The 25,047-nt window shown below is 41.2% G+C and overlaps 1 protein-coding gene across 1 annotated transcript in view; it reads left to right on the top strand.

The window, feature by feature from the left end:
• The first annotated feature begins 1,239 nt into the window (after positions 1-1,239).
• pcdh9 (protocadherin 9) overlaps positions 1,240-25,047 on the top strand; it is a 184,200-nt gene continuing 160,392 nt past the window's right edge. The window contains exons 1-2 of the mRNA XM_029498588.1: positions 1,240-1,358; positions 1,837-4,984. Coding sequence (XP_029354448.1) covers positions 1,949-4,984 — 3,036 coding nt within the window. The 5' untranslated portion in view covers positions 1,240-1,358; positions 1,837-1,948. The remainder of the gene's footprint in view (positions 1,359-1,836; positions 4,985-25,047) is intronic.

Here is a 25,047-nt window from a genome sequence, read left to right as displayed (position 1 = left end):
ACTAACAGGTTGACTTGCGCTTTTTGATGTCTCCCTTTGGAGCCAATGAGTGCTACCTGCCTTTACATAATCGACCTCTGAGGAACGGACACTCAACCTTTTATTGTGTTAACATCAGCGACAGCAGCAGCTTCATCATCATCAGGATCGTCATCATCGTTATCACCCCCCACCCCAACCCCTCCAGCCTCGGGATTTTTTTTTTTTTTTTTTTTTGCTCAAGCGTCTCTGCAGCCTGCAGCATCTTCACGGAGCATCTCACCGCGGACAACCCGCCGGCCCCCACCGCTGAGTGACGTGACTGCCGGCCAATGGAGCCGCCGCTCGGGCTGTCGACGGCGCTGAAGGAGAGGTGCTGCGTCCAATGACGAGGATCGGCCCGGGTAGGGAGGCGGGGAAAGGGAGGGGGGGGGAGAAGAGGGAGGTGAGCGTCAGTGTGGTGTATTTCACCACCCCTCCTTTGGGTTTACACGGAGTTAGTGCAAGATATTCTGCTCCGGGAGCGGGAGTGCAAGGATAAACGGCACATACGCGGCTGTGGATGTCACAGCGGGCAGCCTGTTTTTTGTTTTTTTTTCTTCATATATATATATTTATATATACCGGTTAGATATGTCCAAGTGGGATCCACTCTGATATTTCAGGGGTTTTTTTTTGTCTCTGCTCAAATGCCTTCATGATCTTTTTTAACCTTGTCTCTGCGCCGGCTGATCATTGATGGAGCTCTGCGAACTTGAGACATGACGGGACACGAGTGTCTCTTGCGTTCACCTCAGCGGCGCCTTCTCCTTAACAGGTAGCCGGGGAAGAGAGAGGCAGAGAAGAGGAGAAAAGAAAGAAAGAAATCATAGAAGAAAGAGAAACACACAGAGAGGAAAACGCCGGGGTTTTCTTTTTTGCTTTTTCTGGGACGGGTGCGGGTAGATGAGCAGTGATTCCGGGACCCGCTGTGAGACGCGGAGCACCTGACGCTGTCTGCCGGAGAGCGACGCTGATCACCGCAGCCACCGGCGGGTCGCACCGTTACATCGCGTCCGCTCCTGAACTTAGATGTGCAGGAGGGGGGGAGGAGGAAACTGCGACATATGCAACCTCTCATTTACCCCCCTCCCGCCCCCCCCCCCCAAGCTTGTGTGACCGGCTGATTTTACCCGAAACCTGTTTTGGAGTCTCATTACTCCTCCGGTGCGATTATTATCCACCACCCTCAACCATTAATATTTTTTTCCTGGATCCAAAAGCCCGATCTGACTGAGGAGGATATCTTTTGCCCGAATAAGCTCGCAGCCACCCTGGATGAGAGGACTATGAGCTGACACACTCCAGTTTCTTTTTCTCCTGAGCTGGAAAGGATTTGGGTATGTAAGATAAGAATGGGTCTCAGTTGCCCACTAAGAATTAAAAATCTGACTGAGCTTATTTTGTAGCCTTCATTCATGCGCATTCATTCGTTTAAGAGCCCACACAAGGCTAAACCGCTTTAATTTTGGCAATTTAAGTGTAAAATTAATAAGGCTGTGTAATGCCTTGTGAAGTTTTGTGGCCATTGGGGCCCCAAGCGCAAAAAAAAATCTAAGTGACCATAAAATGAGGATTTTAGAGAGGGAGCATCAAACATGAATGTGCACCCAAATGCTTTGTGCTGTATTTTAGTTTTCTTTCTTTCTTTATTTTTTAAATCTATGAAATGTTGATTAAGACCCATGGGCAAGTTTAATAGTAAAGTATAAAGCGAAGAGAAGGCAGACAGAGAAGTGGGTTGTTTGCTAATGAAATGTAAGTACTGTGGATGCTGAAGTTATTTTACTGAAGGGAAACTCTGTCATATATTTGTAGGTTTTGTCTGTGGAAGATTCATGCCATCACATGCAAGGAGTTACTGCCTCTAACAGCGCGACATAGAAAGAGACCTTTGAGTTGTGAATCCTGGAAACACATTCACTCCGTCATGGATCTAAAAGACTATTACCTGTTGGGAGCCCTACTTGCCTGCATATGGCTAGATCCTTCAATGGCCCAAGAGCTTATTTACCCCATCAGAGAGGAGTTGCAAGAAAACGTCCTCATTGGAAACATACCAAAGGACCTAAACATTTCCCATTCAAATGCTGCAACTGGAACAAGTGCTAATCTTGTGTACCGGCTTGTCTCCAAAGCAGGAGACAACCCACTGGTCCGCGTTCTGAGCAGCACTGGTGAGATATTCACAACATCAAATCGGATCGACAGGGAGAAGTTGTGCCCCGGACCGTCATTTGAGGACAGTGAGTGCTCCTTTGAAATAGAAGTAGTCATTCTGCCTAATGATTATTTCAGGCTGATTAAGATCAAAATAATTGTCAAAGACACAAATGATAATGCCCCCATGTTCCCGTCCCCTGTGATCAACATCTCCATCCCTGAGAACACGCTCATTAACAGCCGCTTTGCTATTCCTTCGGCCACTGACCCAGACACCGGCCCCAACAGTGTCCACAAATATGAGTTGATCAATGGGCAGAGTGCCTTCGGCTTAGACATAGTGGAAACACCAGAGGGGGAGAAGTGGCCCCAGCTCATTGTACAGCAGAATCTGGACAGAGAGCAGAAGGACACGTATGTGATGAAGATCAAAGTGGAGGACGGTGGCAGCCCACAGAAATCCAGCACTGCCATTCTACAAGTTACAGTAACAGATGTCAATGATAACAGGCCGGTGTTTAAAGAGAGTCAGATAGAAGTGCATATACCCGAGAACTCCCCCATTGGCACATCTGTTGTGCAGCTGCAGGCATCAGATGCAGACATAGGAGCTAATGCAGAGATACGTTATGTATTCGGGACACAGGTGTCTCCTGCTACAAAAAGACTCTTTGCATTAAATACAACATCTGGCTTAATTACAGTGCAGAGGCCTCTGGACAGAGAGGAGACTGCTATTCATAAGCTTTCTGTTTTAGCAAGTGATGGCAGCTCCAGTCCTGCCAAAGCTACTGTTACCATAAATGTGACAGATGTTAATGACAATCCACCTAATATAGACCTGAGATACATAATCAGCCCTATTAATGGCACTGTTTTCCTCTCCGAGAAGGATCCCATTAATACTAAGATTGCTCTCATCACAGTGTCGGATAAAGACACTGACATCAATGGCAAGGTCATATGTTTCATTGAGAAAGATGTACCCTTCCATCTCAAAGCTGTGTATGACAACCAGTATCTGTTGGAGACATCAGCGCTGCTTGACTATGAGGGGACAAAAGAATACAACTTTAAAATTGTAGCCTCTGACTCTGGAAAACCAAGCTTGAATCAGACTGCCCTGGTAAGAGTGAGGCTGGAAGATGAGAATGACAACCCACCTATTTTTACTCAGCCGGTTATTGAGCTGGCTGTTATGGAAAACAACAAGCGTGATCTGTTCCTCACTACTCTCAGTGCCACGGACGAGGACAGCGGCAAAAACGCAGAGATAGTTTATCAGCTGGGACCAAATGCATCGTTCTTCGATCTTGACCGCAAAACAGGGGTTCTGACTGCATCCAGGGTTTTTGACCGAGAGGATCAGGATAGGTTCCTCTTCACTGTAACGGCAAGAGATAATGGGACACCCCCTCTGCAAACACAGGCAGCTGTCATTGTAACCGTGCTGGATGAAAATGATAACAACCCTAAGTTCACACATAACCACTTTCAGTTCTTTGTGTCTGAGAACCTTCCTAAATACAGCACTGTGGGGGTCATAACTGTGACAGATTCCGATGCTGGAGAAAATGCTGCTGTTTCTCTTTCTATACTGAATGACAATGAGAACTTTATATTGGATCCTTATTCTGGTGTGATCAAATCTAATGTTTCATTTGATAGGGAGCAACAGAGCTCCTACACTTTCGATGTTAGGGCTGTGGATAGTGGTAGACCTCCTTGCTCGTCAGCTGCCAAGGTGACCATCAATGTCATTGATGTGAACGACAACACCCCCATCATCATCTGCCCCCACACCAACACATCTTTCAAGCTTGTTCCCCTGTCCTCCATCCCTGGCTCTGTGGTTGCAGAGGTGTTTGCAGTAGATGGCGATACAGGGATGAATGCAGAGCTCAAGTACACCATTGTGAGTGGAAACAACAAGGGTCTGTTCAGAATTGACCCGGTCACAGGGAATATTACTCTGGAAGAAAAACCAACAGTGACTGACATAGGCTTACACAGATTAGTGGTCAATATCAGTGATCTGGGTTATCCCAAATCTCTCCATACTCTGGTGTTGGTATTTCTGTATGTCAATGACACTGTGGGCAACTCAACTCTCATATATGATCTGATCCGGCGCACTATGGAGACACCAATTGATCGGAACATTGGCGAAAGCAGTGAAACTTATCAAAGTGGTGACTATTTAACCATAATGATAGCCTTTGTTACTGGTGCCTTTGTGGTGATTATCGTCATCTTTGTCACAGTGCTGCTGCGCTGTCGCCACGCTTCCAGGTTCAAAGCTGCACAGAGGAAAAAACAGGGGGCTGAGTGGATGTCACCCAACACAGAGAACAAGCAAAATAAGAAGAAAAAGCGCAAGAAAAGGAAATCTCCAAAAAGCTCCCTGCTCAACTTTGTAACCATCGAGGGGAACAAACCTGACGATCCTGCCCACGAGCCAATCAATGGAACCATCAGCCTGCCAACTGAGCTGGAGGAGCAAGGGATTGGACGCTTTGACTGGAATGCCACACCCACAACAACCTTCAAACCTAGCAGCCCAGACCTGGCCCGGCACTACAAGTCCGCCTCGCCGCAATCAGCCTTCCACCTCAAGGCTGACACACCAGTGTCTGTGAAAAAGCATCACGTGATTCAGGAGCTCCCATTGGATAACACATTTGTTGGGGGCTGTGACACCCTTTCCAAGAGGTCCTCCACGAGCTCCGACCACTTCAGTGCCTCAGAGTGCAGCTCCCAAGGAGGGTTCAAGACGAAGGGGCCAATGCACACCAGACAGCAGGTAAAAGAGCACTTTTACTGGTCTATAAGTACTGCCTATAACTGCCCTGTTCCACAGTGCTAAAGTGCCAGTCTAGATTAGAGACTCACTCTAAATTACTGTGAAGCAACAGATAAGAGTGCAGGAGACATACTGCTTCAGCAAGTTCCACGTTCCAAGTTTCTCAAACTTAAAGATTATAAAAGGAGAAAGAATCATTTGAACAACTGCTAATGAATGGACTCAACAATCACATGCATAATTCTGGGGGAACAATTATAGACTGATGTTTTGTCCTTAATATATATTTAATTCCTATTTAACAAAATGCAAGTGGGTGAGTAATTGGCTTGCCTTACTTTGTCTATTCAGTAATCAGGTTAGATCACTGGAAAAATGTACCAACATAACATTATTTGTGACTTAATGTTCTTTGTGAAAGAAACATTTTTTTCTTGCCTATCTACTCAGACTACTGCTATCATGAGAGATAAATGCTGCACACATCCTCCCCAAAAATGAGCAGACTTTTCACCTCTCTCCTCATAAAACTCTTGAGTGTATTCATGTTTCGATTTGTTTTTTTTTTTTTTTGTTTGTTTGTTTGTTTCTTTCCACGTTTTGGTGTGTTGTAATATCACAAAACATTTTGTAACCCTTCTCAATTCCTGCAGCAATAACAACAGTCAATAATTAGTATGCTGCATTGGCATTGTGAATGTCACTGTAGGCTTTGCCACATCATCTAGTCTCGAATTAAATGCCTCCCCTCAAAGCACACTCGCGAACTGAGTGAAGCTCGTCTGGAACATGATACGCATCCAATTCAAAAAGGATTAGCCAATAATGAGCCTCAAATTTCAACGTATTCCATATTTGCTTTTTTCCAAAGCCTTATTAATTTTTTCTGCTAATAAAGCACCACTACACAACACAGTTCTAATCTATTGGGACACATGTGGACAAATACAGGGAACAGCAGTGAAGACGGAAGAGACAGAGAGTGAGTGGGTGCCGGAGGAGGACGAGGGGAAAGGGAGGCAGTGTGAGAGTGTAGTCAGTGGGTCAGGCGTGATGGGTGGTGGTACTGAACCTTTAGGTGGCAGTGTTGTGCTGCATGGCACAGCCTGGCATGACGCCAAACTGCAGTGGACTTATAAATGCAAGGGAGGAGAAGAAAGGAGAGAAACCTTTGTTGGTGTTCTTAGTGAAATACTCTCACCTAACGATGCAGAGGCTGCACAGGGAAGATTGATAATGGCAGTCAGAGATTTGACTGATAAGAGCTATCCGGAAGCGTGATTGGAATTAGAGGGGTGACACTGTGTGACTCCTATCGATGCATACCTCCGGGTCGCTGCATCTGGGGTTGGATTTAATGTCTTACTGTGTGAGAGGTAGCAGTCAAAAGAGGCATTCACTTTGGCGTCGTTTGCCAGGCGCCGTTGGTGTGTGTCTCTCTGTGTGCGTGTGTGTGTGTGAGAGAGAGAGAAAAGGGAGGTGATGAAATGGGTGATGGTGGTGGTGGAGGGGATTCAACCCTAGGGGATGACACATGAGATATTACACTATACTGTAAGCACAACTTCATTGATTTGTTCAGTCATCCCACAATTCCATACACGTTTTATTGGAATCAATTATCATGACAAATGATTCAAAGAAGCACACAAAAAAGAGGCAATGTGCTCTATATAGTGCAACTGATAATATAAATAATGCTCTGTGGAAATGTTTTGTGCAGTTTGATGAATATTTTTCCATGCTCCTGTGTATAGCATAAATGTAACCCTTACAGAAGCTGAGAGTTGAAATGGAGCTCAAGCTGTGCCTCCAAAACTAAATCTACTTTATTTCATTCTGTGATGACACGAGAAAGCAATCATTATTTGATATTATCACATACTGGATGTGTTGAACTGGAACATGACCAAAAAAAAAAAAAAAAAAAAAACACACGTCATGTCACCAAACAAATACATTCAAATCCAAATTGCTATCTTTTTTGCACAGCGCTAAAACAATGCTATTCTGATCCAAAACACAAGCATTAAACATAAAAGTGAGATATTCTAAACATTAGCAACCTATGAATGACGGAATTAAAAAGGAACTAATATATTTTGACTGCACACTTGGGTACACTTTCTTATCTCTGTTTCATTGTTATTAGGAGAAAAAGTAATTTTCTACCTTACTGCTATTAGCTAATTTCAATCTGTAGATGTTTGTAACAAAGACTTTTAAGGCATATCTGATTGGTTCTTAATCATAATTACTCCAAAACCATCTCACTAATAAAGGCCCCAGCTCATATTTGGGGGCTAAATGGCAGTTATAGATTGTGTTGAAATAAATCACTGCACTTACATGTCTTTCTGGATAAGTTATCAATGCCATTGTACGCTCCATATTTAATTTTCTTTTACACGGTGCGACTGTCTGTATTGACATGTGCATGTCATCCCCATTTCATGATTATTGATGAGCAGATGTGTACAATATATACCTTATACATTTTTTGTCAGCATTTTAAGTAAAGGCAGAGAGGAGATGAGTAGCATTTTGAAGTGAAAGCTAGAAATGCCAGTTTCCTAAGTGAATCTTTAAACAGACAGTATAGCTAAAAGGTAATATGAAAGGATTATCATATTCCCTGCAGAGTGGAAACGCTTGGGAAACAGATATCTCCATTATTAAAATACTTCTCATATATACATGGATGATAAAACAAGCGTAGCTATAAGTTAAATTATCGCCTGTTATTTTTCAAATGTAAAATGTGATTTGACGTACTACTGAAATTGCACCAAGTAAGGAGCAGGTTTGTTGCAGTTTACGAAGCATTGTAGACATTTATATGATTGAATGATGTCATTTACGTTGTCATGCTGCAGGAAACAAATCAACATCAATCAGCCTATTGTTCCCTGAAATTGACATAAAATCAGCAGCTAATTGAGAAATGACGTTCAAAGAAAGATGTGCATAAAGATGAATGGAAACGTTTTTTAAATTAATGCCCTGTCTTGGATTTGAGAAGCAATTTTCTTCCAAGTTTTCAACAGTCTGTTCTATGCAACATTAGCAGCAGCCAGTGGATAAGGAAACTGAAAGGAAATTCATAAACATGGAATCCAAGAGAAGGAGGTGAAGAACAATGGTAGGGCCTAATGTGTTTTTCCCAGAGAGTACACAGCAGATTGAATAGAAATATAATAGTAGACATCTGCAGCACTGTCATCCCAGACAATGCCTGGATTGAGATTTATAGAGACCCCAAACTTTGCTGATAGCAACAGGAGCAATCCTTGTCTTTCCTTTTTTTTTTTAAACAACTTATTATTTACCCTCATGGGACTTGCATTAGTGTAAACAACACTGAGGAAAAAAGCATGAAAACGCTGTCCTAGTTTCACAATGCAACGCAAGCATCTAAGAAACCAAGTATAATCTTTGCCGTTTCACCACCCTTTCAGTAGGCCTAGACATAGATGTGGTTCAGTAACATAACATGGGCCCAGCAGCTACGCATTAACCATGTACTGCACATTAGAGCCGAAGGCTCATGTTGTTGACATATTATCATGGTTTCACTGTGGAGGCTGTGTTTGAAAAAAGCCACTGAGACAGTGTCTGAAACGTCATGCTTTATCAAATATCATTCCATATTTTAGGCCCTCATCCCTCACCATTAACCTTAAATAAATCCCTATGGTGAATATGCAAATAAGGCTGTTTATTCTCTGCATATATAGATTAATATGTACGTTCCTGCAGATGAAGATGACACCTATTCTTTTCCCAACGCTTTGTTATGGTAACAGACATTATATGTTATAATGCACAATTATGGGTCTTATGTAGGGCTGCGACCATGTGGCCTGAACCCTTGTGTGTAAAAAGGCTTAATTGCTTCGGGTTATTAGTGCTTTTCTTGCATGGCAGATAAGATGCGGGCACTGAAAGGAATCATGTACGTACAGTTCCTTTCTACCTCGCTGCTCTGTTGTGCTCTTCTGTAGCACAGATCATGCCTTAGCTTTGGTGACAGAATAGCGGTTCCCCTTTGTGCAGCTTCACGATAATTACAGCACTTATAAAACAACTGACGACATATTTAATGTGCGGTTGATTTAATCAAAATCATTCTGTAGATTTTTGCTTTAAAGGGTCTTCAGTTCTTTCTGTCTGCATCTGCTTCCCATATCATTATCCAAAAAAATAAAGTTGAATCATGAATCAGTCACACAACATGAACAGGATGTTAAATATTACAGTAGATGTAGTATTCCGTTTCAAGAGAGATTGCAGAAAGACTTTTTGAGGATTAAAAGAGAATCTTTTGTGCAGTATTTCCTGGAGTTGTCTTGTCAGTACATTTAACGAATGGACATTCTATGCAAACAGGAGTTTGTACAGACCATTGTAATTATGAAGCCTTGGGGGAGTCGTCCTTCTTGTGCAGGTTCATTTGCCACATTAATAAGGGGATTAGTAGTACGTACGGGGGCTGATGGCAGCAGGAGAAGTTTGAGAAGATTAAAGAACTATGACAATGTTGCACCTGAGGGGAAAAGTCTGTTGCAATATCTTCTGGGTTGTGCTGACACAGAGTTTGTCGCTATGAAAGACGAAGATGGAGAGAGCCCAGTGATTGTTGCCGACTGTGATCATACATCCTTTTCCTCAGCTATCCTGTCACTTCCTTGGGATGCTGTCTCTGTGATCTCTGAAACTGTACATGGCCATGACAGTTTTGACTAAAAATGGTCAATTGGATAGATTTATTCGAATAAGGACGCATCTGAAAATCTCATTGTTTTGTGCATTAGATAAAAATACTGAAAGTGGTTAAATAACTGGAAAGGCATTAATTAACTTAATCATTGAGCAAACTCCGTGGTGTCTACGATTGGGTCTGTTGCAAGCATCAGTTAAATAGTTACCCAAAGTACCAGTTAATGCAAAAGAATACTCTGACTACTGCAGAGTAAAATGTAAGACATCCTAAAAACAAACGTAGCTATCAGGTGTTAGTAAGCCAATAAGTCTGAGTGAAGTTCCTATCAAAGCTTTAAATCATCAGTGGAGGATTTGCGGGTCTCTTTACCACAGACAACATTGTATTTCTTTAAAAAACTTGTCATGTCTGCTATGTCTAGGTGGGTAAAAGGAAATGAAATGGATTGCAGGCTATACTAAGGTAGTGGGTGTAAGTACTACCGGAGTAGATTATTGCCCCAAGGGGGATCCAGTTTTGTCTGCACAAAACAACAAAATAAATCAAAGCTCCCTGTTGGTACACTGGCTGAACTGTGGAGTTCATTTATGTGTTTTTATTTTCTTCTGTTAAGAAAAATGAAGTGCTACAGATTTTTAATATATTTATTTATTGTATTTTGTTTGTTTGTTTTTTTTTTTCCTTTGATGTCTATAACTGCCAGGGGCAGAATTGCCAAAACACAGATGATGGCAAATTACCAGGAATTACATTTGGTCTTTTGTGTTTGTGTGCTTTTATTCGTTTTCATTTCTGTTTCAACCATTGTCATAAATGTGTCATAAATGTGTAGAGATACCTCACTATACTATACGGTATGGTATAGTTTTGATAGTGGCATGTATCATAAGGCCTTAAACGTGTGTGTCTGCGTATGTGATTTATTATATTTTATTTCTTGGTTTGTTGTTTGTACATCACTTTTGGCTGGCAACTCTCATGTCAAATTTATCATCCATTTCAGCAATTTCTCAAAGCAAATTTATTGATGATCAATCTTCTGGGGGTTTGCTTTGTGAAATCAATGTTCTGCATGCGCAAAAAACAAAGTCATTGTGGCTTTTGTGAGACTGTCATTACTTAATTCATCTCCATGTTTTCACTAATCCAAAAAACACATTTCCCATATTTCTAAGGCAATCAATCAAGTTGACATACCAGCTTCGTATTTGTTCAAACACTGCATGTTGAGAGAAAAGACAAATTGCAGCAAAAAAAAAGAAAAAAAAAAAGAAAAGAAAAAACAAAAAACACTTGAGGTACCTACATTGCATCTCAATTCTCTCAAATGTACTTAAAATATCAGAGTAAAGGGTGGAAGAAAATGTTTCTTGACTGCTTGCTTGTCTGCAAATAGAAAAAAAAGAAAAAGGCAAAATATGATATAAAAAGACGAAGTTATGACGCTGCTTCATTGTTTGGATGCCCTGGCCCCAATTCCCCACCCCAACAACAACAACAATTTGCCCTTTCCACTACTCACTTGGCCCCTCCACCCACTCCGTATCTCCCCCCTGTCTTCAGCTCACACCTTTCACACATGTTTTATCTAGGTCAATGCTGATACATGCAATGTTAAATCACAGAGGGTGTGTTCACCTTTGTGCCCTGATCACTTGTGACAGATGAGGATGCTGTGTTCAGCACGTATAGTCCCACTTTCCTCTTGTTACCATCCCCTCTCCCTGTATCATTAGAGAGCTGGGTGTATGTGTAAAATATGGGCGACGCGGTGCTGTATGTCCTGACATGACAAACCAAGGGGGGGACGTCTCCTTGTCATTGGGTTGTTGTGCCAAGTGACGCGCAGGCTGCTGCTGTGTCACTAGGGCAGCCAGTGTCTAAACTAATAGCTGTGATAATGGCACTGCCAGTCAAAACTGCCCTCAAGCAAAGAGCCACACTTGACTTGAAAAGTGACTGCCATTGACTGTTTTACCACTGGGCCCCTTAACTCACAAAGACTCTGTAACCCTCATTGATGTAAATCTTTCTTGTATATATGAGATGTTTCATGTAAATTGAACTCCTGGTAATCTTGCCTAATGTGCTGTGTTAAACAATAATGAACTTGTTTTATTTTTTCTTTTGTTTCATTTATTTGCCATGCTTTCTCTTTTTTTTCCCACTGCTGGCTATACATTAATTACACTTGAAATAAACTGCCAATGATTCAGTACATTGCAACTCTTATTTGTTTCTAAAAGCTTTATTTGAACAGTGCTATTCTACCTTTATAATTTCATAATAAATGTTTCAAAGAGATCATCTCTTTCTTGGTTTTAATTTGTGCCTTTGTTCTGCTCGTGATCTTGCGATAAGACATTTATGTATTCGCTGATATTTGTTTTAGTTTAGCTTCCATGTGTGAACCAGTTCTAATCAACATTTGCCCATGATCAACTGTTTTGGGATGATTACAATGCCAGGTTGAGTATATTTAGATGCAAACTAATTTTCTGGTTTGACTGAGTCCATTTTTTTAAAATGAGGTGCTGACACAGAATTGATATAATGATTCACTTGCAGTGAAAATGTAAAGCTAATTCCACAGGGTGCTTTGGTTTGGGGGAATTTTAAAAAAGATCCACATAAGGACATGCTGTCTTTATGTCTCTGTGAAAGCATCCTGAATACTGAGTTTGGCTTAAATGACCTAAATACAGCCAGTCACTGGGATCAAGTTAACCCTAACCCTCTATTTTCAAATATCTGTTGTAAAAAGTAGACCTTAAGCCTGTTTTAAATCAAAACTCACATGCACATATTTTGCCATAGTTTAGAACCACTTCCAGAATATACCCTGATTTAGCTGGGAGTCAAATGTGGCTAACTGTCTACAGTAGCTTCAAAAACCTTTTAAAAAGTCTTTCATGGTTCTGCAAGGAGAGATAAACAAAAATTACACCCAAAAACAGAACAGTGAAAGCATCTCAAACTGAACAGCTCTTAGACACGGGTCTTCAGGAATTTGCCTCCAGGTGAATGGGAAATGAACAAACACCAGCATCATAAAATCTGAATGCCAATCTTGTGTCGAAACCAACAATAGTAAATTCTGTAGGTGGAATTACCCACACCATCATCATCCTCCTCATCCTCATCACCGCCACCATTGCCATTATAACAAGCAGTAATACACTCAAATATTGTATTTTGTGAGTATCGATGAAAATATTTAGGAATAGATGCAATGGCAATGTAATTCTTATTTTTTTTTTTTTTTTTTGGAGGAGCTGATTTTTTTCGACTTTGTGACACTTTGAGTTGTTAGTCTCAATTAACTACTTTCCAGTTTAAGAAGTAGAGATGTGTCACCTCTTAACTGGTTTTTCATTGAAGGATAGAGGGGTGGGCAGGTGTCGATTTCAAAAGAGCCACGCCAACACATCTCCAGAAAATAGGCCTAACTCAGCTTAATCTGTCCACTCTTTTTGAAAGCCAGAAGCAAAGCTTAGTCTGCATTTGAGTGAGCATGAGGGAGAAAAAAAGGGGATAAACAAACAAATATAGGCTTTAAAGTTTGACCTCATCTATATGTCACTTTCAAAAAGCTGTGTGCACTTACTGACTAGAATTTGAAACCTAACTTTTGACCTGAAGTATAATTATGTCTTATTCTCTCTCACTCATTTAAAAAAAAAAGCAGGTTGCGGGGTAGTCTCCCAGTCTCACATGGCCATGATTGAGAAATCAAGTGACATCCATGGGAGCTGGTAAAACTGTACACACCATGGATGTGTGAGAACGCCATCCTGCCACTTTGGTAAATTCACCTTTGTCTGCTTGTCAGACAGTGTTAGAAAATCTCATATGTGACCCCGATGCACATAATGTGGTTTGTGAAAGAATATAAATAGTCAGTGCTTTCTCTCTAGAAAGTATTTCTTCAATTAACATGCCGGTGGCAATGTGGAACACATAGTGTTTTACCAATGAGAGACCAATTAGCAGATAGCACATGAGAGAAAAAATCTTTTTAGATTTTCAGATTTAAACCAGACCTCACCAGCACCAGATGCATTAAAATTGGGTGTAGATGCTCAAAAGAAAGTATGTGTAAGCACAGCTATAGCTACACAGCCTTTGTTTTTTTGGAAATTGAGTGCACATGACAGAGCATAACATTCACTCCAACAATTATCCACACGGGGATATCACATGCCTGTTTAACCTTGTTTGGAGAAACACTGCATAAATTCTGCACTTGGTTATCCATTAAAGACCACATCCTCAAAGCATCCCTTGTTTCATTATGTATGGCAAGTAAACACTTGTAGAATCTGAAGTATTCAAAGCTTTAACTGTAACGTGAAGGTAGAAATACTCCACTATGAGGACAGTCCAACTTTCAGAAGGCTTAGCTAGTATTATATCGCCAACATTTACTCATGTAGCAAAAGTATGAAATTGTTTAACTATGCAACGAAATGTCAACTGAGAATGTTACATGAGTATTTTCATAACAGGACTGATGGGTGCAGTGGTGATTTAATAACGTTTCACTTTCAAAGTGTGAGGTGAACTGAACTACTTCATATACTGATGACTCGTTTTATCTCCAGCAGCCAGTTACAATGAAGATTCTGTTAATAATACGGCAGCAAATCACAATTTTCTTTGATGGCAATTAAGGTAATGGGTAATGGCTTTCTGAAACAAAAATCACACCTCCTCTCTATAAGCTGCACTTTAAAGTTTCTCTTGCCTTTGCTTGTCATGCAAATATAAGAGTTTAAACAACAAGCGCAGATTGGCCTGTGTTTGGTGTGTTTGCTTTCAGCCAATCAAATGGCCCCTTACATTTCTCCACACTTAAAACTGTTGGCGACCGTCGTCGTCATGGCAACAGTAAAGAACACGTTTCCCAAAGGCGGCATGTAACATACGGTCACATAGTTTATGTTCATTCAAATATGTAACTTTGCTAAGCAGGACGCTTCAACTAATTAAATGACATTGAATGATTTACAAAGAGAGGATAGCCAGATAAATGTTCCTGACAGGTTGAGGTTGATTAAATCTCTTCATGCGATTGGCTGAAAGAAAACACACCTGATCAACTGATGCATCTGTCAATCAGAAACATACATTTGATTGACAGCTTTATCAGCCAATGGTGACGTTGGTTGACCTGCGACGTCAGGGCATCTCAAAAGTCAACGTATCGTATACGTTCAACGTAATTCGCGTGTGAAGTCCGAGATACAACGACAAGAAATCATGTGCATTCGTGCCCCGCGAGAGTTCGTTCATTATGAGACTGTTCTGACTCCATAAAGTTACAGCCGGTCGACCGTCACAACATCTATAACATTGTTTTTGTGCCCTAGTGACTTGTCTTCTCCCGGATGTGTAAGCAACGTGACAGCCACACGGTGTGACATGTGAGTATTCACAGTGAAGCCGCTTTGGTTGGGGGGTGTTAACACACACTGTTACTCATTAGGAGCCAAACAAATTAGCAGAGGCTGACGCGGCTAACGCTAGCTGGCTAACCGCCTGTGCTATCACGAGTGCGTGACTTAATGGCGGTCGTTGGGTTGGGTGTGTTTTTATTCGTTGATCTAAATTGTGCTTGTGTGTTTAGTGATTGGTTTCACTGACCTGGGTGACAGGTGGGCAGGTGAATAGCGGTTGGCGCTGTTGTCCTACAGCAAGGAGGTCGTGGGTTAAATTCCCGGGCCTTCGTAGAGTTTCCTCGAATAGTTCTCTCTGTGATTCCCAAACAGTTTTAGTTGAGTATAAGCTATACTGGAAGTGGTCTCTGTGTGTTGGCCCTGCGATGGACTGCCGACCTGTCCAGGGTGTAGCCCACCCCCCAGACCGAAGAGCGGAGGACAGCCACCTCACTGGGACGGAGAAAGGTGGAGCCGCTCCTCCACGTGGCACGTTGCCGGTGGTGTCACATGACGTGGTGCGGCACTGATCGTTCCCACCATATTAAACTTGTTGACACGTTTCTTGTGTTGACTCACACCTAAAGTTGTTGAGTGACTGTATAGTTTCACAGTTCACTCACCCTGTCAGCTGAGTGTTTCCACAAGTGTACATTCTTGCCACAAATGGATTCGTACATGTATAAATGACACTGAACTCCATCAAGACAGCAAATGGCTAAAATGTGTTGAATAGATTAAGGTCCCAAATGAAGGAGTTACCTTTCTCTTGACTCCACTCTTGAAATAATTTAGAAGTGGCATAGATTGGTAGCAGCATTGCAATCATCCATCAGGATTTCAAAACGCTAAAATGATATTGTGCTTACATGTTTATAGCATATATAAGAAGCACAAAGCAAGATCAATCTGTCATAATGAAAGACAATTGCTCTATGAATACAAAAATAGAGCAGTGAACAAAACAAATTTAGAGAGCGATGCATGAATAACTAGAACAACAGTAGATAAAGCCATGTTTGTGTCAAAACAGACAGATAGTTTACTTTTTTTTTTTCAAGTATTAGCTCCACTGAGTTGATGTGCTGTATACCCATATCTTGTGATAAAATGACAGGTGTTTTTTCACCATGGAGCACTGGCTGGGAGCTGCACTAGATTAGTCAATTGCTCACCACCAGTGCACTAAATAAAATCGGGATCAGTCAGAAACTTAAAGAGGACCCAAAAGTTTGAGGTTTTAATTTTTTATTTTCTCCTCCCCCTTCTCTGCTGCTGTAATGACATTGTGGCCACAGACATTTTCCCTAGCATAATCTTTCCTTAACCGGTATCTAGTCACTCATATTTTCCCTTTGGGGTAACAAATGAAGAGAGGTGAGTGCATTTTTCAGATTGAATCCCCAAATGTGTATCACTCTAGACAAAGAAAGAAAGAATTTTCATTTTCCCCCATAACAACTTAAAATCCTCAAGGACAGCAGCAGGTTATGCAGTGCTGCTGCAGTCAAGGGGAAGCCCATCCACTGTAATGTATGTATAAGATTCCTTTTATTGAAGGAGGGTGCAGTTGTTGCACCACGGGGAGCTTGAGGTAAATGTTACTTTTCTCTTTCCCTCTTGTTTCCAAAGGCAGACTGACATAAGCTTAGAAGTGTACACACAAAAAAGAAAGAGGAAGTGGCTTAAAGGTTACAGAAGTGAACTTCTGACCAAAAGGTTGCTGGGTCCATCGTTGGAAATGCAAGATAAATTAGACTGGGGACGCCAAACCACCATTGAGGTGCCCCTAAGCAAGGCACTTAACCCCCTCCTGTTCCAATGGGGTTGTTCAGTGGATAAGGCTGTTACTTTCAGGTGAAGTTGGGTGATTGTGTGAGTGTGGAGCAGGATATTCCCGGAAAAGAGCATTCATACTCAGTAAATCTGCCCAAGACAAGAAGGCTCCCACACCAAGAAAAAGAGCTATACATATACAGAGCTGTATCTTCTGTATAATTGTTTGACAAACGACTGAAATTTAACTGCTTCTTCTGAGCCTTTTTATGCACATAAATGTTTTATTTACATCCAGTTCTCTTCGGACTTGGTTGTTGGCTCTGTATGGCTTCTTACTGTGAGGACATGAGTAAAATCAGATATGATTTTAAGGGGATTTTGCTCTTTACAAACATAACCTTAAATACAAAACTAAGATTTGTGATATATGGTGGCAGTCCCAGATGTTACATTAACAATAAACTGCAGTCATAGTAACAGCTCAGGTTTTTTCTTTTTAGACGATAACTTTGACTTTGGGGGTATTACCCTAAGTAGAAATCTGATCCTTCTGACTGAACCGTGGGAGATCATAGAATTAAGTGTAAGTCAATCCCCATGGTGAATTGCATGAAGAACATTGATTAATTGGTGTTAAGTCTAATTATATATTTCCTTATATCTGTACTACATCATTAACAGACTCCCTTCATCATGACAACAAAGAGTGGCAACACTAAGCTTGGATAGCATTTGATTTTCTCTGCCACAGAGTACAATGAGTGAAATGAGTGAATAAGTAGACATAATGTTCCTCAGGGAGCTAATTAGATGAGAAGTTCTAATGTATGGCTGCTGGAAAGATGCGTGTCAACCCACTCTTATTCAATGTATAGACTGCAGATATGTATTGATTGTATGCTTTGTCTTTGGCCTGAGGCATGAGCATGTTACAGTGTAAGCTGTGTGCCTTCCCTTTGTCTAGTGAGTTGAACAGATAAGTGTTGTGATAAATCTGCCCGAGAATAAGCTGTCAAAGAGGTGCCGCACAAGGGAATATTTAACGCAAACATAAAATATGGCGTGTCTGTTGTTTTATCGTTGACGGTATAAGAAATGGCAGGTTTTTAAAATACTCTCACTTTCTTATTTTTGCACTTTTCTTCTTTGCAGCTTGTGCACACACAGAAGCTTACAACCTTGCTCATCTTTGTTAGGGTCATGAAGCAGGGAAAAAGAAGAGATGCTTTGCATGTGTGGTGAACCAGCACCTTATCACCACACAGTAATATGCAGAGGTGTAAAACATTTGGCTAGCTTATTTAGATGAAATGATTTAGCCTTGGTTGTGCAGAGTTAGCAAGGGCTGAATCAAGTAGTGCATTGGGGAACCAGGAGGGAGGAGGTGAAAATTGGTTTCCCCTATCTTACAGCACACATAGACCCTGCCTGGTTTCCCCTCTCTCCACAGACTCCCCTTGGACGATAACGTACCCTGATAACGGATATATGCACCCAGATTTATTTTCTATTTCCTGCCCCAACTGCTTTTCCAGGAAAACTTCTTTTTTTAATGTATCAGCTTTATAGCTGCTTTCTGTGGTGGCATTCAGAGGGGAGAGCTCCAGCACCAGAGGAGGAAGGGACCGTTTGCAATGTAGAAAATACAGCAGGATGCTCCTGTGAGAGCTGCAACTTCTACTGTAACATATACAAGGAGGCAGTAACTCAAGCTCAGATGCAAAGGAAGGGGGACTGTATTCACACTGTTGATTTGTCTTCCTTGGTTGTCTGCCCACAGAGTTTTTATTCCACGAGTTACAGGAGTTTGTTTTTATTATTGTTGAATCTGAATTACTCACCATATATCAAAACTTGGAAGTGAAGTTGAAGAATTTGCCATGAGAGTGAATGACTCAGACATGACTGAATGTAACTGCATCGCTCCTCGTTTGACCTTATTTCTCCCCTTTGCTCTAATCTTTAAAAAGCTGTGGCTTGGTCTGTCTTGTGACATGTGGCCCCGCTACAGGCTTTGTAGGGTGTTTCAGTGTCCCAGAAACCAACCCAGTCTCTGTCTGGGGAACAATGCGTTTCCTTCAACGCCACAGACTCCGGACTGTGGTTGCCACAGGCCATACATCACATGGAGTCCCTCATGAATGGTTTTTGTGTGTGTGTGTGTGCTCTTATGATATTCCCTGAACACTTACTCAACACTGCTCTAAGATGTTCACCCATTGAGATCAGTGGCTGCCTTGTTCTGGTCCATATCTTCACAGTATGCAGTGTGTGTATGTGAGTATTTGCCTGTGTGCGTCCACTTATTAATAGCCCAGCCTCTGGGATGATATTCAGAAGCAGAGCAGGACAGAGGGGATTTAATGTATCACACTGGGCTGATTGGACTGATAATTTCATAGAAGAGCATGTTCTTTGATCTTATGTTTACTCAGAGATTGGTTTGAAGCCATGTCTGCCTGATTGACTGTGCCCTGATTGATTAGGAATGTACACATAGTTTGTATAGAACCTATTGCTCTGTTATGCCAATTATATCTTTGTAGAATTACATTTTTAGTATTCATCATGCAAGTCATTTTCTTATCTTATGCCAAAGTGTTATGTAGCCTACTGTAAGTAGATATAAGCTTTTCTAGAATTGAGACTTACAGTATTCTCTTGATTGCCTTGCACTGTTCTGCCTTGCTATGTCTTGCTTCAACATACACACACAAATGTCAAACAGAAGGGAACTGTATTTGAAATGGATTCCATACTAGAGCTGATCATACCACAGAGGGACAAGAAAATTTCTAATAAAAAAGGTCTGTGGCTTTACAGATATGTTCTCTTTTGAGCCACATGCTGTAGTAAATCCACCGTAGACATCTGGATGATTTACTGTGAATTTTTTGCAGCTATTCATCCGACTTACATTGGTGACCCCTCGACTTTTCCATTTGCACAACCAACAAGTTGACACTTTTTGCCTTCTTAGATAAATGTCTCAATTACTATTAGATGGGTTGGAATGAAATTTGATAGAAATAACATTGGTGTTCAGAGTATGAATCCAAGCAACTTTTGTAATGTCTGACTTTTCCTTCACAGTCACCTAAGGTCACAGTTTTTATGAGAAAGTGCAAAGGCGAAATATCTCAACATCTTCTGGATTGTCATGATTTTTTTATTTTTATTTTTGCACAGATTTCCATGGTGCCCTGGCCATGTATCCAACTGACTTTTCCAATTGTGCCAAGTTGTAGCTGACATTTGTGGTTGGAATAAAAATTCTCGAATACTGAATGGATTTCCATGAAATTTAGCACAGATAGTTTCTCTCAGGATGAGTTCTGATAACTTTACTGTGCCCTGCTGTTTCATCTATATTCTGGTCAAATGACAAGATACCTACAAAGCTGCCTTAAGCGTCAGCTGGACTCTGTACTTTGCTGTACACAACTGTACAACTGTACTCATTATGAAATGTTGACATGCTAACTCAATAAACAAATTTTCAACACAAGCCTTTCTAAAACTTAGAAAAACTCTTTTTTATTTATTTATTTATTTATTTATTTTTTATTGATTTTGTAGACTTTGCCAGTTTAAAAGGAAAAATATAAAACATAATTTGAAGTCAGAGCTCTTCTTTGTACCTGTGTGCCTGCATTAGGGCTTCCCAAGGAGGAATGGCTCCTTCTGCTGTGTTGTGTGTGCATGGTCATGCTTGTTACGGGTGTGGAGAGGTCAGTGCCTTTAATAGTATAATTGAGTGGAAAAACTCAATCTTACCAGAAAACACGGTGACATAAAAAAAAAAAGAGTGTCACTCACTTGGAAAGCCAAATTGTCACTGAAGCCTTAAGTGAAAACGAAATGGCAACAGGTATTTGCTAATGACATGAAAACTTGCTCCATCATTCCTCATTGTGGAAATGATAGCTATATACAGATTTGTATTTAATTTTTCAATTCCTTAGGCTTTGCCAAATGCCAGCTCTAATTTTCGAAGAGTATCTGGCCTTGAAGGCCCTGGTAATATCAAGCACAAACAATCAATCCTGGCCAATCTCTTGAGGCCTTAATGGACTTGGAAAGAATATTAAGAGGTTTTGTTTGCAGAGAAGCTTTCTGCCACAGCAGTCGTCCCTCAGCTAATTTGTGTTTGTGTGCCAAGGGAGGCCACACACTGGGACTGCTGTAACAGGCTCTCAGTTCTACTTTCTGAGAAGCTGCTGCCAGGCCAACAAGCGCACACATACATGCAAATATGTGCTGCCATGTAGACACGGAACGACTCCATGGGCTTCATTCTGAATCAAATCAAACAGTTCTCAGTCAACAGCATAAATTTCAGATATTTTTGACTATTGACACCAAGGATTTCATTCTTTTTTGTCTTGGTGTTAATTTTGTGCCTCTGTGAAAATCTGTGATTGCCCTGAAAGCTTCATGCATTGTGAATAAGGTTTGATGGGTTTCGACAAGGGAGACAGAGAATGAGAGGGTGGCATTTTGAGATGCCAAGCTGAATGTAGGGTAACCATACAAATCTGGGACCGGTGCCCAATTCATGGGTGGTAGTCCAGTTGTAAATCTGCCTTTTGTTTCTGCACATTGCTAATGAAAGTAAACACCCCCAACAGAAGTGTCACCGCATCTTAGCCTTACCTCACTGTTTAGCATAAGAAAAGTCAGCTCTGAGAAATCTAATTAAAATGGACTATTGTGGAGCTCCAGTTCTAGTTATTAGGTTTTCTGGAGCACACTAATATGTGTGGTATGAGATGAGAGTGTTGGTTTAAGATTCAGATTTAATATTAACCTGACATTTGTTTCTTTTTGTTTTTTGGTTATTTGTGTGTAGTTTCTTTTCCTCCTTCCCCTGTTATTCTCCCTCTGTCAGTATTCATTTTCTATCTCAGGTGTGCTGGGAGGAGACTACAGGTTTCCTCACAGACCAACTTTTCTTTGCATATACTGTATGCATGCATGTATGTGTTTATTTATTTTTGCCATCTGATAATGAGGAACAAGCAATTTTTCAAGAAATTTCTTACCCCCCTGCTCTGTCTTTCTCTTTCCTTCTTCTAATTTTTGTCCCTCCATATTTTTCTATATTTCTTTCCTGTTTCGCGGTTCTCCTCCTGCATTCTTCAGTCTTCTGTCACTTATGCCTGCATTTCTCATTTTGATCTCAATTTATTCTATCTGAATTTTCATGATTCACCATCTACTGTTGCCTCACAATAAGAAAGTCGCAGGTCTGGTTGCCGGCCTGGGGCCTTTCTGTGCAGAGTTTGCATGTTCTCCCCGTGCCTGCGTGGGTCTCCTCCGGGTACTCCAGTTTCCTCCCACTGTCCAAAGATATCATGTTTGGGTTAACTAGTGACTCTAAATTGTTCGTAGGTCTGAGTGTGAGAGGTTGTTTGTCTCTGTCTGTCTCTGTGTGTTGGCCCTGTGATGGGCTGTTGACCTGTCCAGGGTGAACCCCACCTTCACCTAGTGTTAGCTGTGATTGGCTCCAGCACCCCAGTGACCCGGAAACGGATAAGCAGTAGAAGAGTGAGCTACTGAATGTGTAGAACACGATAAAACTATTTGATTTTACACACCTGAACCTTCCCCTCTAAGTGGCTGTTAAGCTGACTGCCAACTTAGAATTTAACCTCAGGAGAGAAAGGCTATTGCCGGAGAGGCAGATAGTCAGAGGTGGATGCAAAAGATGCTCGGAAACTCATCCCTTACCCTCTAATACCTACTCTGTCATTCTGTCCATCCTCTGTCTTTATATCTGGTTTTGTGAGAGAACGAGAGTGAGAGGAAAAAGACAGACATAGAGAGAGAAGTGTATGGAGGACATGTGGGTGTGTTTGCAGGGTGGTAGCAACAGCCCATGCAGCCCTCAGAACGTACTCCACAGCCTACCTGCATATTTTAAAGCCCTCATGCAATATTGCTTTTCAGTCTTCTGCTGTTTTCTGTTGCTGCTCGCACCAATTTTCTGCCTCATTGTCATTCATGTGCAATCTGTTTGTTTGGCTAACCTCTGTATATTCAGTCCATCTCAGCTGAGCTACTTCATGTCCATGTGTCACAGAGTGTATTATGTGCTACATTTTGTATTATCAGCATCACCTTGGTGATCTGAAATGCTGAGGTGCTTCTTTACTGGCTCAAGGCTCTCACAAGTCCTGAAGATGTATAGCTGCATAAATGGTTAAGACTGCAACAAGAAAACAATCTATGAGGTCTTACAATTGCCATCTTCGCTTTGCCTTGGAAAGACGATGCATTTTTAAGTGTTTAATTCTGCACAAACCTGTACTCTTGTCTCATGGAACGATTTAGTAGTGGCACCCTTACTGTTACCTTTGCAGTGATTAAAGAATTGATTTATATCTGCTATTTCAATCACACATGACCCAGCAGGAAACCTCTTTATTGTACACCAAGCACACATAGACATACGTAATATAGTCCTTCTGCCACATCTAATTAGCATCTACAATGTGGATTTATTTTTACTGGCACTGTTTTTATGCTTTAACATCAGCAGGTGTCTCAACGTAGTATATGGGAATTTTTCAGTGGGGTTTAAAAAAAAAAGAAAAAAACCCTCCAGTGCAGCACATACAACTTTAGAATAGCAGCGAGCAGAGATAAAGATTATTTGCAGAATATCTCAAACAGGAAGTCATTCATGCAGTCTTGTTTGTTCATTCGTTCATTCATCTTCTACTGCTTATCCATTTTTGGGTCACTGGGCTGTTGGAGCCAATCCCAGCTCACTCTGGGTGAAGGTGGGGTACACCCTGGACAGGTCACCAGTCCTTCACAGGGCCAACACACAGAGTCAGACAGAGACCAACAACCACTCACACTCACACTCAGACCTACGGACAGTTTAGAGTCACCAGTTAACATAAACATGTCGTCTTTGGACAGTGGGAAGAAACCGCAGTACCTGGAGGAAACCCACGCAGGCATGGGGAGAACATGCAACACAGAACTCCACACAGACAGACCCCAGGCCTGAGCAGTATTTATTTATTTTTACATAGCTTCACGAAAGAAATTGGCACACCTTCATAATCACAGGAGGAACCTGAATCATTCATATAAACATATTTTTCTTACTTATTGTATAGTCTGAGTGCAAGATGACTAATTCATACATATTGTTTTTGCTTTTTCATAAAATGAAAAAAGCGCCACTTTTTTGTCCTCAAGTAATTTGTCTTGCCAAAGTCATTATTGCACTTCTGGTACTCTAAGAAATATCCATACCATACTCATTTATTCAGTCTTCTAAGAAATACTGTGGTGCAGTATTTCTACCCAGCTTTCCTTCTCATGTCAGAGCTTGTATGGTTTCCACTGGTAACCAGGTAGGACAAGAGGTTGAAAGGCTCATTATAACACCACTGTGCGAAAATTAGCCCCTGTCCTATCATAGTGCCCTAGCCTCTTGTTCTCAGGACAGTACTACATATCTGTTTTCATTATAATGGACCTCTTCCGAGAGAGGTGAGGAGGTGGGTGGATAAGGAGACTTTTTCATCCGTCGGTCTTTCTACTGCTGCAATGTTCAGTGTGCAATTGCGTTAATGTGAGATGCATTTGTGTAGTTCTCTCCATTGCCCAAGTATATGTGTTGGTGAGTCACTGTTTCTCTAATGATAAAGCATGAATAGCTTGCATACAATTAAAATGCAAAGCTTTCTGTGGCTAGGGAACCACAGGATGATCCCTCATCCCTTGCTACTGGTATGCTTAACATTAGGTGGGTGCTGCTTGCAGTGTGAGCTTTGTGTTTTGTTTTTTGTTTTTTGTTTTTTTTTTTTAAACAACATCTTTTGTGATCCTCTGGTTGTGTAAGTTAAGGCTACATGTTCCATCTTGTTTTCCAAGAAATTTAAAATGAATGTGAACCTTATTTATGTGTGTTATTAACTGTGGCTCAAAAAGCAGCTTCACAATCTCATCTGTTCATGGAAGTTAGTGTTGGTTCTTCCTAATCAATTACAGCCTGTTGCTTCTAACATTTTTATGGACGGGTACAAAATATACTCATAATGTTTGAAAGGCTGCCCAGTCACACACACACACACACACACTTTAAAACACTCTCATTA

This window comes from Echeneis naucrates, chromosome 3 (assembly GCF_900963305.1).
Source record: "Echeneis naucrates chromosome 3, fEcheNa1.1, whole genome shotgun sequence".
Classification (NCBI taxonomy): Eukaryota; Metazoa; Chordata; class Actinopteri; order Carangiformes; family Echeneidae; genus Echeneis; species Echeneis naucrates.
Note: the sequence above shows the minus strand (reverse complement) of the source record. Positions and strands in the feature narration are given on the sequence as shown.